This window comes from Moesziomyces antarcticus, assembly GCF_000747765.1.
Source record: "Moesziomyces antarcticus DNA, scaffold: scaffold_v10003, strain JCM 10317, whole genome shotgun sequence".
Taxonomy (NCBI): domain Eukaryota; kingdom Fungi; phylum Basidiomycota; class Ustilaginomycetes; order Ustilaginales; family Ustilaginaceae; genus Moesziomyces; species Moesziomyces antarcticus.
The window spans coordinates 828,636-841,606 of NW_014639007.1; the positions used below are offsets into that span (position 1 = coordinate 828,636).

Consider the following 12,971-nt stretch of genomic DNA (forward strand, 5'->3'; position numbering starts at 1 on the left):
CAGAATGAAGAAGTTAGAGCTGCGAGTTGCACCATTCGAGGAGGGCGCGTTCGGGGGCAGACTTTGCGGCGTCGTGGTTGAACTTTGCGAGGCCGAGGCTTGTGCGAGCTTTTTGACCCGCCACTTGGTCCGGGGTAGCCCTGCCGTGTGCGTCCGACTCGCCCTTTCCACCCGGAAAGTCAGGCGGGGGAACACCTCGTTCGAAGCACTGACGCTGGTTCATGATGTAGGACCAGTTGACCTTTGTGGTGGGGATGGCGGGGATGTAGAGGACGCTGCTGTCCGACTTGCCACGGTGGGTGTTTTCGACCGAGTGGACGGCGTCGCAGTGCCAGAGCACCATATCACCCGGGTTGACGTGCGGGATGCTGGTCATGGTCTTGTCGAGTGCCAGGTGCGGATGAGTCGTGGTGGACAGCTCGATGTTGTGCCCCAGACTGCACCCGGGGAATCGACGCGAGGTGGTATCGAGCACCCAGTTGTCGGCATGCAGGAACTGCGCTTCGCTACTGCACTGCGCACGTGGGACGAGGGGCGTGAAGAAGGGACGCAAGACAATGTACGCCGTCGACTCGCGCAGGAATGGAAGGACTCTGAGCGTTCCTTCGCCTGCACGCGTCGTCGACATGGACAACCACCCCTGCAACGGCCGGAATACTGCACACTGACCGGGACCGTCGTACATATCGGTCTTGGCAGTCATCCTCTCGCCATTGGCACCAAGCGACCACGGATCATGCTTGGTCCAGTCCCCCTCCTCTTGCAGGATCGAGCTCCACAGCCCGCGGAAGTTGTCGCACTCCCACCTCTCCACGCCGCCGCCATCGATGTGTGCGCCCAGCGCGAACTTGGCGTCTCCAGGCTGTCGGATCCTCAGTCGGTCGCAGTAGTTGAGCGGCTGCCCCAGCACCGCTGTGGTATCGACGCCCAGCGCCGAGTTGGACGCCGGTTGGTGGAAGAGCTGCAGGAATCGTTCCGAGGTGGTGAGCAGGTTCGGGTGGGTGCGCGCCGCCTGCTGTGCCGGAGTCCAGTAGAGCTCGTACACCTGCGGGTTGTCGTCCGGGAAGCCCTTGGCGTTGTTCCTCGCCGCATACGCCTTGATGTCCTCCTTCCACGCCAGTACCTGGTCCGAAGGGATCACGTTGCGGATGACCGCAACACCGCGGTGCTGAATCGCCTCGTATGTCGATGCGTCCGTCCAGCTTTGCAGTGGGCCAACATCCGATGTAGAGGGAAACGTCACTTCGGGAATGCTATCCCCACCCAGACGCTCCGTCTCGGCAACGCGCGCGGACAGCGCAGAGAGGACGCTGCGCCAAGTTGTCTGCAGGTACTCTGCGTGCGAGGGCGATGTAACCAGGGAGCGCTTGAGGTCGGCAAACCGGTCCGGAAGTGCATCTTCCAATGTGCCTCCTGAAAGCGTGGCAAAGACAGATGCAATAGTACCCTCGCCCTTGCCCGCCTTCATGGTGGGAGGCGGTGGCGGTGGCGTGCTGGACGAGATCGTTTCCACTGCAGGCTTCAAGTACCGTGGCGAAGTGCTGAATGAACGTGCAGGGGCAAGCGCCCGTGCCGAGGGCCCCACAGGGCGTGCGTGTGTTCGAAGTATCCTTGCCAACATGGTGATCGTTATGGTGGCGATGTGATGACCGGTTCTACCATCAGTGTGAATCTGGGGTATATATCCATCCGTGTTGAGTATGGGGGATACAAACATGGGCCGGCACCACGAGGGAGGTCTAGACGGAGCGGAACGCCGGCCGCAAAGTTCACCGGCGTCGACGTCGGAACATCTCCACAAAGCGCCGAGCCCCAGCCAAAGGATCCGGTCGGCATGGATGGACTCCAAGAATGTCGCAGCACGCAGTGGGAGAAAGTTCGGCGCGGCCAAACTCTCTCTCCCCGCGTTTTTTTGTGGATTGGTCGGCGAGGATCGGTGTGTTTGCGCTGCCTGCATCGGCAACCAAATTCACCGTCGCCGAGCCAATTCTCCCGCGCTCGCTCAAATCGTCCGCACCCAATTGCCCACCCCACGCTCCGTCAAATCGCCATTGCCGGCAGTACAACGCAAGCTTCGGGCCCACCGAACCGGTCGGTGGGTTCACAACGCCGGCAGCACCACCCTATCGGTACCCGAGTGCCGAAGCTACCGTTCATACCACCATCCTCCATACCGTCCCGTTACCATCAAATGCCCGAAGACAGATCCAAGAAATGTCACCATCACACCGCATGCACCGTCGACCGCGGACAAGACGACACCTCATCAGACATATACCACAGACTACAGCCAAGAGCGGAATAAAAGGTTGCAAATAGACAGCAGAATAAAGAAACACCTGTCGAGCATTCGGACGGCTACACTGCCTCCTCGCGTCGTACCACGGTGGCCGTATACATCTGGCACGGGTGCGTGACCGAGGTCAGATACCGGAGCGGCCAGTCCGCCTGCTGTCCCTGCGCTTTGGTGCCCCAGCCAAAGTGGTATCGGTCGATGACGGCGGCGACCATGCTGAGCGCCTCGTAGTTGGCGAGCGTCATGCCGAGGCACAGGCGCGGGCCTCCGTTGAAGACGTGGAACTTCCACTGGCCGTAGTTCTTGAGACTACGCGTCTCGGTGCCGTCGGCCGCCTTGCTCGTTTCGATGAATCGGTACGGGTTGAACTCGCAGCAATCGGGACCCCACACATCCGGGTTCCTCGCGATGGCCCAGTCGGACCACGAGAGCAGCTCGCCGGCGTAGATCTTGATCGGCGGAAGGCCAGCGGCCGTCGGCCCCTGTGGGATGATCACGTCGTCCTTGATCGCACGCTTGCCGTTCTTGGGAACCGGCGGGTGCAGACGGATGGCTTCGTTGAAGCACGCCTGGGTGAAGACGAGGTCCTTGGCCGTGTCATAGTCGAGCTTGCGGATGCTTCCGTCCGCCTCGCCGAGCACCTCGCGCACCTCCTTGCGGATCTCATCCACGTACTCGGGCTGCTTCATGAGCTCGTAGAAGAGCCACGAGAGGCCCTGGGCGGTGGTGTCGCGACCGGCAATGATGAAGTTGAGCACCACAGAGATGAGGTCGTCGCGATCCGTGGTGACGTCCATGAATAAATCGAGCAGATCCTTGCCCTCCTTACCGTCTGAGGACTTCTTCTCCTTTTGGATTCCCGCGGCCCGCTCGCGCAGACGCTCCTCGATGATGGTGACGGAAAAATCGTTGATCTTCTTGACCATCTTGGCGGCCTTCCTGCCTTCGGACGAAAAGCGCTCGATGATCTGCCAGAAAGGCAGACGGAATCGCTTGTCGATGACCATCTGGACAAAGTCGAACGCGGTGGAAAACTCGACCTCCTGGTGCAGGCAGCTCGGGTCGGCACTGAGGCAGTCGATGTCCGAGCCGAAGGCCATCTTGCCAAACGACGAGAGCGTATATCGGAAGAAGAGGTCGGGCAGCAGCAAGGTGGCCGGGTTGTCGGCCGACTTGCCCTCGGTCAGAGCGTCGAGGATGCTGGTGACACTGTCGAGCTCGCGATGGACGACCGTCTGGACCCAGGTGCGGAACTGGTAGACGGAGAAGATGTGGGATGCCATCTTGCGCTGCGCCTTCCACACATGACCGTCCGAGTTGAAGATGCCGTTCTGACCGAGCAGGTCGAGGAAGCGCTTCTTGAACTCGAGGCCCTTTTCGAAGTTTTCAAAGTTGGTCTTTTGGACGTACTCGATGTACTCGGGCCTGTGTACAACGTGCATCTGACCCGTGCCGGTGCCGGCAATGGAGAGGCTGAATCCGATGGGGTTCTCGCGACCCGTCTCGAGGAACCAGTCGAGGATGCTGTGGTCGTTGCGCCTCATGGCCTCCAAGGTGTGGCCGATGAGCGGATGGGCAGGAGGACAGTAGAGCTCCTTCCTTGGCGGTTTGGAAAAGATGACACGGTTGTGGTACTTGATGGACAGGAAGGCCAGCGTGAGGGCGATCAGAGGGAGCACCAGCCCCGTTCGCTCCAGTACCGCGTTGGTGAGATCGAAGGCATGTTGAATGTAGGCATTGTCCGAACGCAGGTCGATGTGCTTTTGCGCCGAACCGGCTGCACCAAAGGCTGAGAAGGCAGGCATCTCGACAAGGTTTATTGGCTCGGCCCGGTGCCCAGGGCGTCTGGCGAGAGACACAGGAGAGGGATCACCGTCAAAATGGACGGAGACAAGAGTCGATGGTCGGAAAGGAAGCGCCACGAGGTAGGATCGTGGACGGCTCGAATGGACGTGAAAGAAAGAGAGTCGGCTGGGGTAGCCCTTGCACTAGGGGTGTCAGAGCAACGTTGAAGTTAGCATCGAGGGTTAAATAAGGGTTTGGATCCGACGGGAGAGCTCAGCTCAAGTGGACACCTCGGACGGAGGAACGAGTGCATGGGCCGCAGCTCTCAAACTGCGACTCGCTGCAATGGAGGTGGAGACTGAGCTTCCAAGGGCAGCAGGCGAGCTGAGCTGCACCGCTCGGAGCACGGATTCGCTGCAAAGTCCCGGTTGTGACAGGAGGAGGCGACAGATTGTGAGCAGTGAGCATGCGGTGACAGGACAGGTGCGCACATAGGCACGGGAAGATGGCGACGTGCACCTGGGCAGTGTGGAGTTACGTGCGGAGCTGGCATCCCGCACAGCAGCGCCTGCAGATGGTGACCGCCGTGTGTTGGTTTGGGCACCGCCTTGCGAGGCGCGTGATCAGATTCAAGCGACCAAATAGCGCCCAGCGCTGTCATCTTGGCGCTCGTGGCAATCACAGGCAGCGTCAGCAAGGATGACGGTGCAGATTGCTTCTATCGTCGAGGGCGTATCGCTTCCATCGGCACATCCACATCCCAAGCGTACTGTAATGTGATTCCGAGCCTGGGATTCTGATTCATGCTGTGCTCCAGAGTGACCAAGCGACCCCTTTTGATTTCACACGGGAAGGCACACACTCAACATCGGTCGCCACACACTTGTGCTTGTGATTGGGGATGAACGGGACTGCTGCGAACACACACACACACACACACACACACACACAGTGCGCAGAGAGGTCCGAGGCGGAGAGCGGATCTGGGGGCGAAAAGGTGTCATTGTCTTGCCTGTCGTGCGTGGAAGCGGGGAGGAATGTGGGGTAGTGTTTCGCGACATGCTTCTCCGCGCGCCTTTTCCAGCCTGATCATCGCCAGAGCAACAAAATTTGCAGCGGGCGGGGGGGCAGAGCAAGAGCACATTTGGGGCTTCCGTCAGAATATCCGGGCGAGGTTACCACCGATGCTCACGCCAAGCGATCTGTGCAAGTCGGTCTAACAGAAGGAAAACTCGGCGCTGCACCACACCATCAAGCCTGTTCACACGGCGGCCAGGCTTGGCGGCGACATTCCGCGGAGCATGGAGCGGCCTCCTGGTGGCCACACCAACCTCCGGGCCGTTCTTCCGAGATATCGTTGACCGTACAGATCAAGGTGGGGCATGTGGAGACCCTTGCACACAGACAACTCACTGATTGGCATAGCAAAGACATTTGACATTGCGAGCGTTCAACTATGCAGCTCTTCTGCGGCGACAGGATCAAAGCTAGAGCTTCTCGAATCGGCTGCGGAGCTTGGCGATCCAAGAGTCGGCCATCTGGATGGGGCCCTCGTAGCCCGTGACGAGCCTGTACGAGTTGTTGATCTCGTAGCTGTCCACCTTGAGCGTGCCGTCGGTGAAAGCGACCGAGGCGATGATGTTCTCCGGCGTAGCGATGCGACCGGGCATGAGCGGGTGTCGGAGGTCCGTCAGATGTGCCCAGCCGCTCTCTCGCGTCGAGGCCTCGAACTTGAGCAGATCGTCGTGGGGTACCACCTCGTTCTTCAGCACGTCGTGCATGATCTTCCAGCCTGCAGGATTGATGCGTATCCTGTCGGGGTTGGCCCGCACAAAGTCGGCCGGCTCGGAATCCTGCGAAGACGACGACGTGGTCGGCAAGATGAAGGCGATGGCCGCGTCGTCATTCGCGGATGGCTGCGAGAGGAAAGAGACCGCCCAGCCTTCCACTGTCTCGGCAGGCTCGCCCGGTCCGCGCGCAACGCTGATCTCGGTAGGATGGTAGTAAAGACCAGTTTGTGGCTCTGGATCCTTGACCGTGGTGCGACCCGACGAGCTGGCTTGAATAGTTGGCGAGGAGCTGAAGCAGCGTGCGGCCTGCGGAAGGCTGTTGCAGAATACTGCTCCTTGGCGATTTGGCGCAACTACGGACCTCGATGAGCTTGCTCTTCCGACCTGATTCGCAGTAGCTGAGATGCGTGTCGAAAACATCGCGCGCGAACCGGCGTGGCTATCCGTAAGAGCGCCTCGCAAGAGCAGCGTGGCCCGAGCAGCTGCCCGAGGCGTGATAGCAGCAATCATATCCGCTGTTGCAGTGACTGAGAGTGATGTTGATGGCTCTGAGGGTGCAATGCTCCAACGAGGGACAACCCAGAGACAACCTCGTCGGGTATTCCGTCTGCTTTTCGGTCGACGTTCGAGTTGGTGAGAATTGTGGAGGCTTTGAAATCACTGTCGCCTTCTGCCTCTGATTTTTTTGGGTCACCTGCACGCGCTCATCTCCGAGTCCCGAGACCCTCACCGCCCTCAAGGCTCGAGCTTCGCGCTCTTCCTCTCCATATGGCGACAACCGCACAACATGCCACTCGACTCGACCTTCGCCTAGCTATACAATGGCGAGAACCACTTTCACCATTCTTAGAGGCAACCATCGTTGCATACATTTACATTCAAGACCTCGTGATGTTGTGCTTGCGAGATCGGTCAAAACAGGACGAGGTCGCCGTTTCGGTTGTTTCAATGGCCTCGTTGCGCGAAAGCGTGCCGGTCGAGAGATGCCTGAATGCTATGGCGTCTACCGCCTCCCACTTAGAGGACAAAGGCACCAGCGAGGGCGGCGACAAAGGTGCAAGCAACCATGCCGGTGAGGTAGACGGGAAGCTGAGTGGTGGTGCCAATAGCGGCGTTGGCAGCCTTGGAGGTGGTGGCCGAGGCACCGGCAGCGGAGCCGCTGTTGCCCTGACCGTTGTTCTGGCCGCTGTTGGCGCCAGTGTTGCCCTGGCCGTTGGTGCTGCCGGTCATGGTGGCCGTGAGCGAGCCAAGAAGCGAGCCGAGGTCCGAGTTGCTGGCGCCGCCGTTGGCAGCGATGGACGAGGCGATCGAGAGGTACGAGTACGCCTGGCTCTCCTGCGATGCAATGAACGACGAGTAGCTGGGGTCGAGCGACATGCCGCTGAGAGCACCATACTGCGATGCAAGGTAGCCGGACAGCGACGCGAGCGCACCAGGGTTGGTGTACTGCGACAGGTTGTAGGGGTCAAAGCCTAGCAAGCGATGGAGTCAAGATGCAAGGCGAAGCGTCAGCCATCTGCAGAGTATGCGCACAGACAACGGAAAGCCCCAGTCGAGCTTTACTTACTGGCCTGCCTCTTCTCCACCTTGGGGGCGGCGGTGGGCTGAGGGCTGGGCTGCGGGCTCGCCTGAACGGCCACGATGGCGGCGAGCACGAGCAAGAGGAACGAAGCGAAGACCTTCATGTTGACAGCGAAAGCGATGATGTGGGTGGCGAAAGGTGAGGTTCAAGGACGACGGGACACGTAGGGAAACAGCACGGCGCTCAAGGAATACGTCGCACGGTTTATATGGAGCGTCCATCACTGCGCCGTCGCTAACTCACTCTAGCCAAGGAAATCAAGGCATGCACAGGCCGCAGTATGCGCAGGGCGCAGGGTGCAAACTCGACGCCGCTCGCCAAAATCGGGCTGCGCACAGACAGAGGCATGATGCGATGGTGCTGCCGCCGCCGCTACCGGTGCTGCGTTCCTGTGCGACCGTGGGGCGGCTAGCATCACAGAGCAGGGCTGCGGTGCCAAAGTCTGAGTTTCGAGTCGTGCGCTTTTCAGGCAGTGTTGTTGTCGTCAAGTGACTCGCCTGTGTAGCGGTATGCAGCGGGATGGCAGGCAGCTGAGAGAAGCGTGGGGGATCTGCTCGGGAGGCACGGGAACGCTCGCGTGCGTGCGTGCGTCTTTTCGGTTGGTGTCTCTGGGTTGCAGCCGAGTCGAGTCGGTCGCGCTGCCGAGCCAGAGAGGCACAGGCCATTCCTGCGCACGTTGCGAGTGTCACGCGTTCCGTCGTTTGTGATATATCGCCTCCGCCTTGAGTCTCCTGCGCTACATTCAGGAACCAATTGGGAATGGATGTTAGCCAGTACTGCATGCCTTTACTCGGCCAACATGACCGACGGGGCAAGTTTGGCTATGTGAACCCTGAATATGGCGTCGAGGTGAGCTAGGAGCAAATGGAACCAAGGCAAGAGGAAACACTACCCGGGGCAGTGGCAACGCAGACGCGCTGCACATCTCCGTGCATCATCGGATGCACGCCCTCACTCGAGTTGAAAGAAATCTCTCGATGCCCTGTTTACCCAAGATGCTTACAACCGGAGAGGAGCATCTCGACTCAGACGGGCTACCGATGCGCTTAATCCTGGATGCTGAAAGGGGCAACTCCGACACTGAGGGCAGCGGTCGCATACAATTCGGATCGAGGATCAGCTCGGTTGTGTTCCGCTTCCGTGGGAACGCTTTGCGCTCGGGACCAGGAACGCATCGGAATTGCCGATACCACCACACCCCAGGTGCCATTGTCACCTCTCTCTCACTCGGATTCTCAAAACGATTCCCACCGTGGGCGATCCGCTGCTATTCCCACCTCGGCACGAAGCCGATTCCCACCCTTTGTTCGCTTGGATGCGCCTTCGCTTTGTGCTGCAGCTTCCTTTCCTATTCGAGGCTGCGGAGTTGTGATGGCGGATCAGCTTTGCAGCTGCGACTGCACCCCAATCAGCCTCCGTTGTTCTGGCCTGCAGCGTCTACAGCTTCGCCTGACGTACGAGGCGTACATGCATCCGAAAAGGGCAACCCGAACAATGCTTTGCAGCTTCAAGATCACATTCGCTCGCTGCTTGGCGGTCCTTCGCAAGCGACCCGAAGCGAGTTCGCTCGGTTCCTCCGCAGCTTTCAGCAGGGCAGCTTCAAAGCCGCTCGCGAATGGGATTCCCGACCTGCTGTGTGCCTCTTCCGATGGAACCGACGGCCAGTGCCACGTCGGATCGGCAGATCGTTCATGTGAGCCGATCTTGAGTAATGTTAAGGCGGAGACAATTGCGACTTTCGCATCGAATCAGCCGCTCGCCTTCGAACCGATTGCGAGCTCAACTCTCAACGTATTTACAATCGCACAACGAGCACCAGCACATTCACGACAGAGTCAGTTGCGTTCAGCAAGTAGATCTTTTATTTTCTGGAGAGGGCAGCATGTAGCAGCTAGATCTATAGGCACTCTGACCACTCAGAGCTTGAGGTAGCCCTTGTTGAGGAGATACTCGGTGATGATGCGCACCGAGTCCTCGATCGAAGTTGTGTCGGCGTTGATGTGGATCTCGGCGTTCTCGGGCTTCTCGTAAGGGGCCGAGATGCCGGTGAACTCTTTGATCTCGCCGGCCTTGGCCTTCTTGTAGAGACCCTTGGGGTCACGGCTCTCGCACGTCTCGATGCTGGCGTCGACAAACACCTCGACAAAGGGAAGCTTGGGCACATGCGCCTCGTGGAGCTTCCTTGCGATCTCGCGGTCCGCCTTGTACGGCGAGATGAACGAGGTGATGGTGATCGTGGTGGACGACGCAAAGAGCAGCGAGACCTCCGAGATGCGGCGGATGTTCTCCTCGCGGTCCTTGGGCGAGAAGCCGAGGTCCTTGTTGAGGCCAAAGCGGATGTTGTCGCCATCAAGACGGTACGCCGACTTCTTGAGCGACAGCAGGTGCTGCTCGAGCGCAGTGGCGATCGTCGACTTGCCCGACGCAGACAGACCAGTAAGCCAGATCGTAAGTCCTTGCTGCGACAGCAGCTCGGCGCGCTCGTCGTACGAGACGTGGCCAGGGTGGAACGTGATGTTGGTCGCCATGGTGAATGTGTAAAGATGGTTACAGTGGGTGGTGTGCGGGAGACAAGCATCGCAGCCTACATCCGAAACGATCCATCTGATCCGCGGCCGCCCGGTTGAGTAGGACTCGCTCCCAAAATTCCAAGAGCTTCTTCTTCCGAGCTGCTGCCTTCTCAGCGGCTCATTTCCGGACCCTGGTTGTGTGTCTGTGCGGCGCTGCAGCTTGTGCTTGGCGGGTTCGGCTCAACTTGCCGTTGCTCGATCTTCATCTACAGGTTATCAGCTGCACGAGCACCGCACGGCAATCCACCTCTCCCACAATTTCCGTCAGCGCCAACCAATCCAGAGCCGCGATCTTCTCGCATCGCATGCACGTCAATCTTCGAAATGGCGCAATCGTTTCGGGTGAAAACGCTCGGATTTTCGGTGTTGCTCAAATGAGGCGTAACACGCCAAACTTTTCCGCAGGCGTCGTAAATGCGCCGGCCGCTCGGTCACCCCGCAATGCGGCTTTACGGCCTCCACAACCAAAGCCGGGCTGAAACCCCGCTCACACCGCCAGTCCTGTGAAGAGCTCGAGCACGGAACCCCACCCCCGCCCGTCGCTCAAGCCGACAGAACAATTCACCACCTCATCCTTGTCTCCAGTGACACCTAATATGCTGCCAAGTATGCAGTCTCGCACTCTGGCCCGGGCAGCCTTGCCTTTCGTACGAGCCTGGACACCTGCTCTTACGAGTACACGAGGGCTATCGACATCTCGGTCGGTGTTCGGACAGCAGGCGTCTTCGAGCACAAGCTTGGACGAATGGACACGGACGGTACAAGCACGCACGAGTACGATGCACGACTCTGCAGACCTCAACAAGGCAAGGCAATTACTGCTCATGCTTCCAAAGCTAGCAACCACGGCCTCTGTAACCTCCCCGGCCTATGAACTGTTCGAGAAGAACACTACCGAAGATGTGCTGGCACTTTCGCATGGCGGTCCTATGCCGTTAGGCTCCGAGCTGGCGCTGTTCAATCCACTGCTGAGTGAATCCACGCTCGGGACAGATGGCACCGAGCGGACGTTTGGGCCACCTGGCGGACTGGACCAACGCATGTGGGCGAGCGGATCATTCGAGTTCGAGCAAGGCAGAGACCTCAAGATCGGCCAAGAAGTCCAGTGCGAGGTGGCAATCGAGAGCGTTCAGCCGAAACAGGGCGCGAAGACGGGCTTGATGGTGCTAGTCACGAGGAAGCTCGTGTATTCGAGTCCGGAGGGCGTCGTCATGACCGAGCGCAGGTGCCACGTGTATCGAAAGCAGCGTCCCGCAGAGCAGCGCCGATACGTTGCTCCGTCGGCCGACAAAGCACCAAAGGTAACGGAAGGTAGGTAGGAGCAATTCGAAGAACGTGCTTGTCGACCGTGGTCAAGTCGCAACCCAGCGCTGACATCCTCAAGTTCTTCAGCGCGACTCCCAGTCGAGGAGAAGCAGTCCGACTTTGGCTTTGACTACTACGCTACCCGTGCGGCACTCTTCCGCTACTCAGCAGTGACATTCAATGCGCATCGTATACATCTCGACCCGGAGTATTGTCGCAACGAGGAAGGTCATCCAGGTAGGTTTTCGCTGTTCCAATTACATGGTGAGATCGAGGATATAAGTTGACCTTTTCTGTTCTTCACGGTATCGGTTCACAGACTGCCTGGTCCACGGTCCGCTGACAGCGACGTTGCTGCTGAATCTCTTCGCGGCCGCTGCAGACCAGGCCTCGGGTAAGGTACGAAAATTCGAGTACCGCGCCACTTCGCCTCTGACCGTCGAGCAGAAGATTCGATTACGAGGCGCCTGGGAGGGCAGCGATCGGAAGAAAGCATCGCTGTGGGCGCTCAACGAGGCCGGCACCGTCTGCATGACCGCCAAAGCAACGCTTTTCTGACCGCAGTCCCAAACAGCACATGGAACTGTAGCATGTTGTATAATTAAAAGGTGGCAGAACAATCAATATCACATAGGCTGGAAAGGATGATGAAATGGACCGGAAACAAGCCGACGTAGGCTATCTAGATCTTGGCATCATCCTTGTCAAAGTTGATCGAGACGCTGTTTACGCAGTGACGCTCGTTGGTGGGCGTGTTGAACCCCTCGCCTTTGAACACGTGGCCGAGGTGACCACCACAGGACTTGCAAGTGATCTCGATTCTCTCCATGCCCCAGCTGCTGTCGACGTGGCGATCGATGGCGCCCGGAATGGCGTCGAAGAAGGCGGGCCATCCACAGCCCGAGTCGAACTTGGTCGTGGCCTTGTACAGGGGCGAGTCGCAGCCCGCGCAGGTGTACACGCCGTCCTTGGGATAGTGCTTGTTGTACTTGCCTGTTCCAGCCATCTCGGTGCCCTTTTCGCGCAGAATGCGGAACTGCTCCGAGTTGAGCTTGGTGCGCCACTCGGAGTTCGACATGCCCTTGGGGAACGACTCGGGAGCGGCCTGAGACGAAGCAGTGGAGCCCATCTTGAAAGCGGCAGGGATAGAAGACGAGAAGGAGCGGAACGAGGAGGCAATCGGTTGTACAAAGGGAGCAGCAGCACTCGAAAGCTGCGTAGGCAAGTTGCCGTTCGAGGAGAGGACGGCTGCAGTGGCAACAAGGGCGCTTGTGCCGAGGAGAGTCTTGCGGAGAGGCGAAATGGTGTGAAGCAGGCGTACGGATTGATGGCCAGATCGAGCAAGAGCCATCAGAGTGTCTGTGTGCAAGACGGAATGAAGGAAGATACTGGTTGAGTGACAAGAAAGAAGGTGTCGTGTGCAAGCCAGAGCAACACTCCTGGTGCCCCCTGGAAGCCCCTTCGGCATACGGTAAGCAGCTTCGGTTCCTGTGGCGGGCGCTGCAGCTCAGCCTCCAGTTTGGCCACCCAAAAGCCGAAAGATGCCTGGTCCGTGGCATTTTCAGCCCCGAATGCCTCCACAAAGAATTTCGAGCTCTGAACTTGTTGTCACGACCGATCTCACACAACTGACCTTGCGCGAA

The 12,971-nt window shown here is 59.0% G+C and overlaps 8 protein-coding genes across 8 annotated transcripts; 2 read left to right on the top strand and 6 right to left on the bottom strand.

The window, feature by feature from the left end:
• Positions 1 to 13: 13 nt before the first annotated feature.
• On the bottom strand, positions 14 to 1,621 carry PAN0_003d1772 (DUF1479 domain protein; the record flags this gene model as incomplete). The annotated part of the gene is made up of 1 exon (XM_014802730.1): positions 14 to 1,621. The coding sequence occupies one exon, from the start codon at positions 1,619 to 1,621 to the stop codon at positions 14 to 16; it is 1,608 nt and encodes a 535-aa protein (XP_014658216.1).
• A 737-nt stretch (positions 1,622 to 2,358) lies between these two features.
• PAN0_003d1773 (cytochrome p450 oxidoreductase) lies at positions 2,359 to 4,101 on the bottom strand (the record flags this gene model as incomplete). The annotated part of the gene is made up of 1 exon (XM_014802731.1): positions 2,359 to 4,101. The coding sequence occupies one exon, from the start codon at positions 4,099 to 4,101 to the stop codon at positions 2,359 to 2,361; it is 1,743 nt and encodes a 580-aa protein (XP_014658217.1).
• Positions 4,102 to 5,568: 1,467 nt separating this feature from the next.
• Positions 5,569 to 6,381, bottom strand: PAN0_003d1774 (uncharacterized protein; the record flags this gene model as incomplete). Its single annotated transcript, XM_014802732.1, has 1 exon — positions 5,569 to 6,381. One exon carries the CDS (start codon positions 6,379 to 6,381, stop codon positions 5,569 to 5,571), a length of 813 nt encoding a protein of 270 aa, XP_014658218.1.
• A 507-nt stretch (positions 6,382 to 6,888) lies between these two features.
• Positions 6,889 to 7,556, bottom strand: PAN0_003d1775 (uncharacterized protein; the record flags this gene model as incomplete). The annotated part of the gene is made up of 2 exons (XM_014802733.1): positions 6,889 to 7,343; positions 7,439 to 7,556. 2 exons carry the CDS (start codon positions 7,554 to 7,556, stop codon positions 6,889 to 6,891), a joined length of 573 nt encoding a protein of 190 aa, XP_014658219.1.
• A 953-nt stretch (positions 7,557 to 8,509) lies between these two features.
• PAN0_003c1776 (uncharacterized protein) lies at positions 8,510 to 9,150 on the top strand (the record flags this gene model as incomplete). Its single annotated transcript, XM_014802734.1, has 2 exons — positions 8,510 to 8,783; positions 8,888 to 9,150. 2 exons carry the CDS (start codon positions 8,510 to 8,512, stop codon positions 9,148 to 9,150), a joined length of 537 nt encoding a protein of 178 aa, XP_014658220.1.
• Positions 9,151 to 9,369: 219 nt separating this feature from the next.
• On the bottom strand, positions 9,370 to 9,981 carry PAN0_003d1777 (adenylylsulfate kinase; the record flags this gene model as incomplete). Its single annotated transcript, XM_014802735.1, has 1 exon — positions 9,370 to 9,981. The coding sequence occupies one exon, from the start codon at positions 9,979 to 9,981 to the stop codon at positions 9,370 to 9,372; it is 612 nt and encodes a 203-aa protein (XP_014658221.1).
• A 650-nt stretch (positions 9,982 to 10,631) lies between these two features.
• PAN0_003c1778 (uncharacterized protein) lies at positions 10,632 to 11,886 on the top strand (the record flags this gene model as incomplete). The annotated part of the gene is made up of 3 exons (XM_014802736.1): positions 10,632 to 11,334; positions 11,428 to 11,565; positions 11,648 to 11,886. 3 exons carry the CDS (start codon positions 10,632 to 10,634, stop codon positions 11,884 to 11,886), a joined length of 1,080 nt encoding a protein of 359 aa, XP_014658222.1.
• A 124-nt stretch (positions 11,887 to 12,010) lies between these two features.
• On the bottom strand, positions 12,011 to 12,679 carry PAN0_003d1779 (methionine sulfoxide reductase B; the record flags this gene model as incomplete). The annotated part of the gene is made up of 1 exon (XM_014802737.1): positions 12,011 to 12,679. One exon carries the CDS (start codon positions 12,677 to 12,679, stop codon positions 12,011 to 12,013), a length of 669 nt encoding a protein of 222 aa, XP_014658223.1.
• Between the last annotated feature and the right edge of the window lie 292 nt (positions 12,680 to 12,971).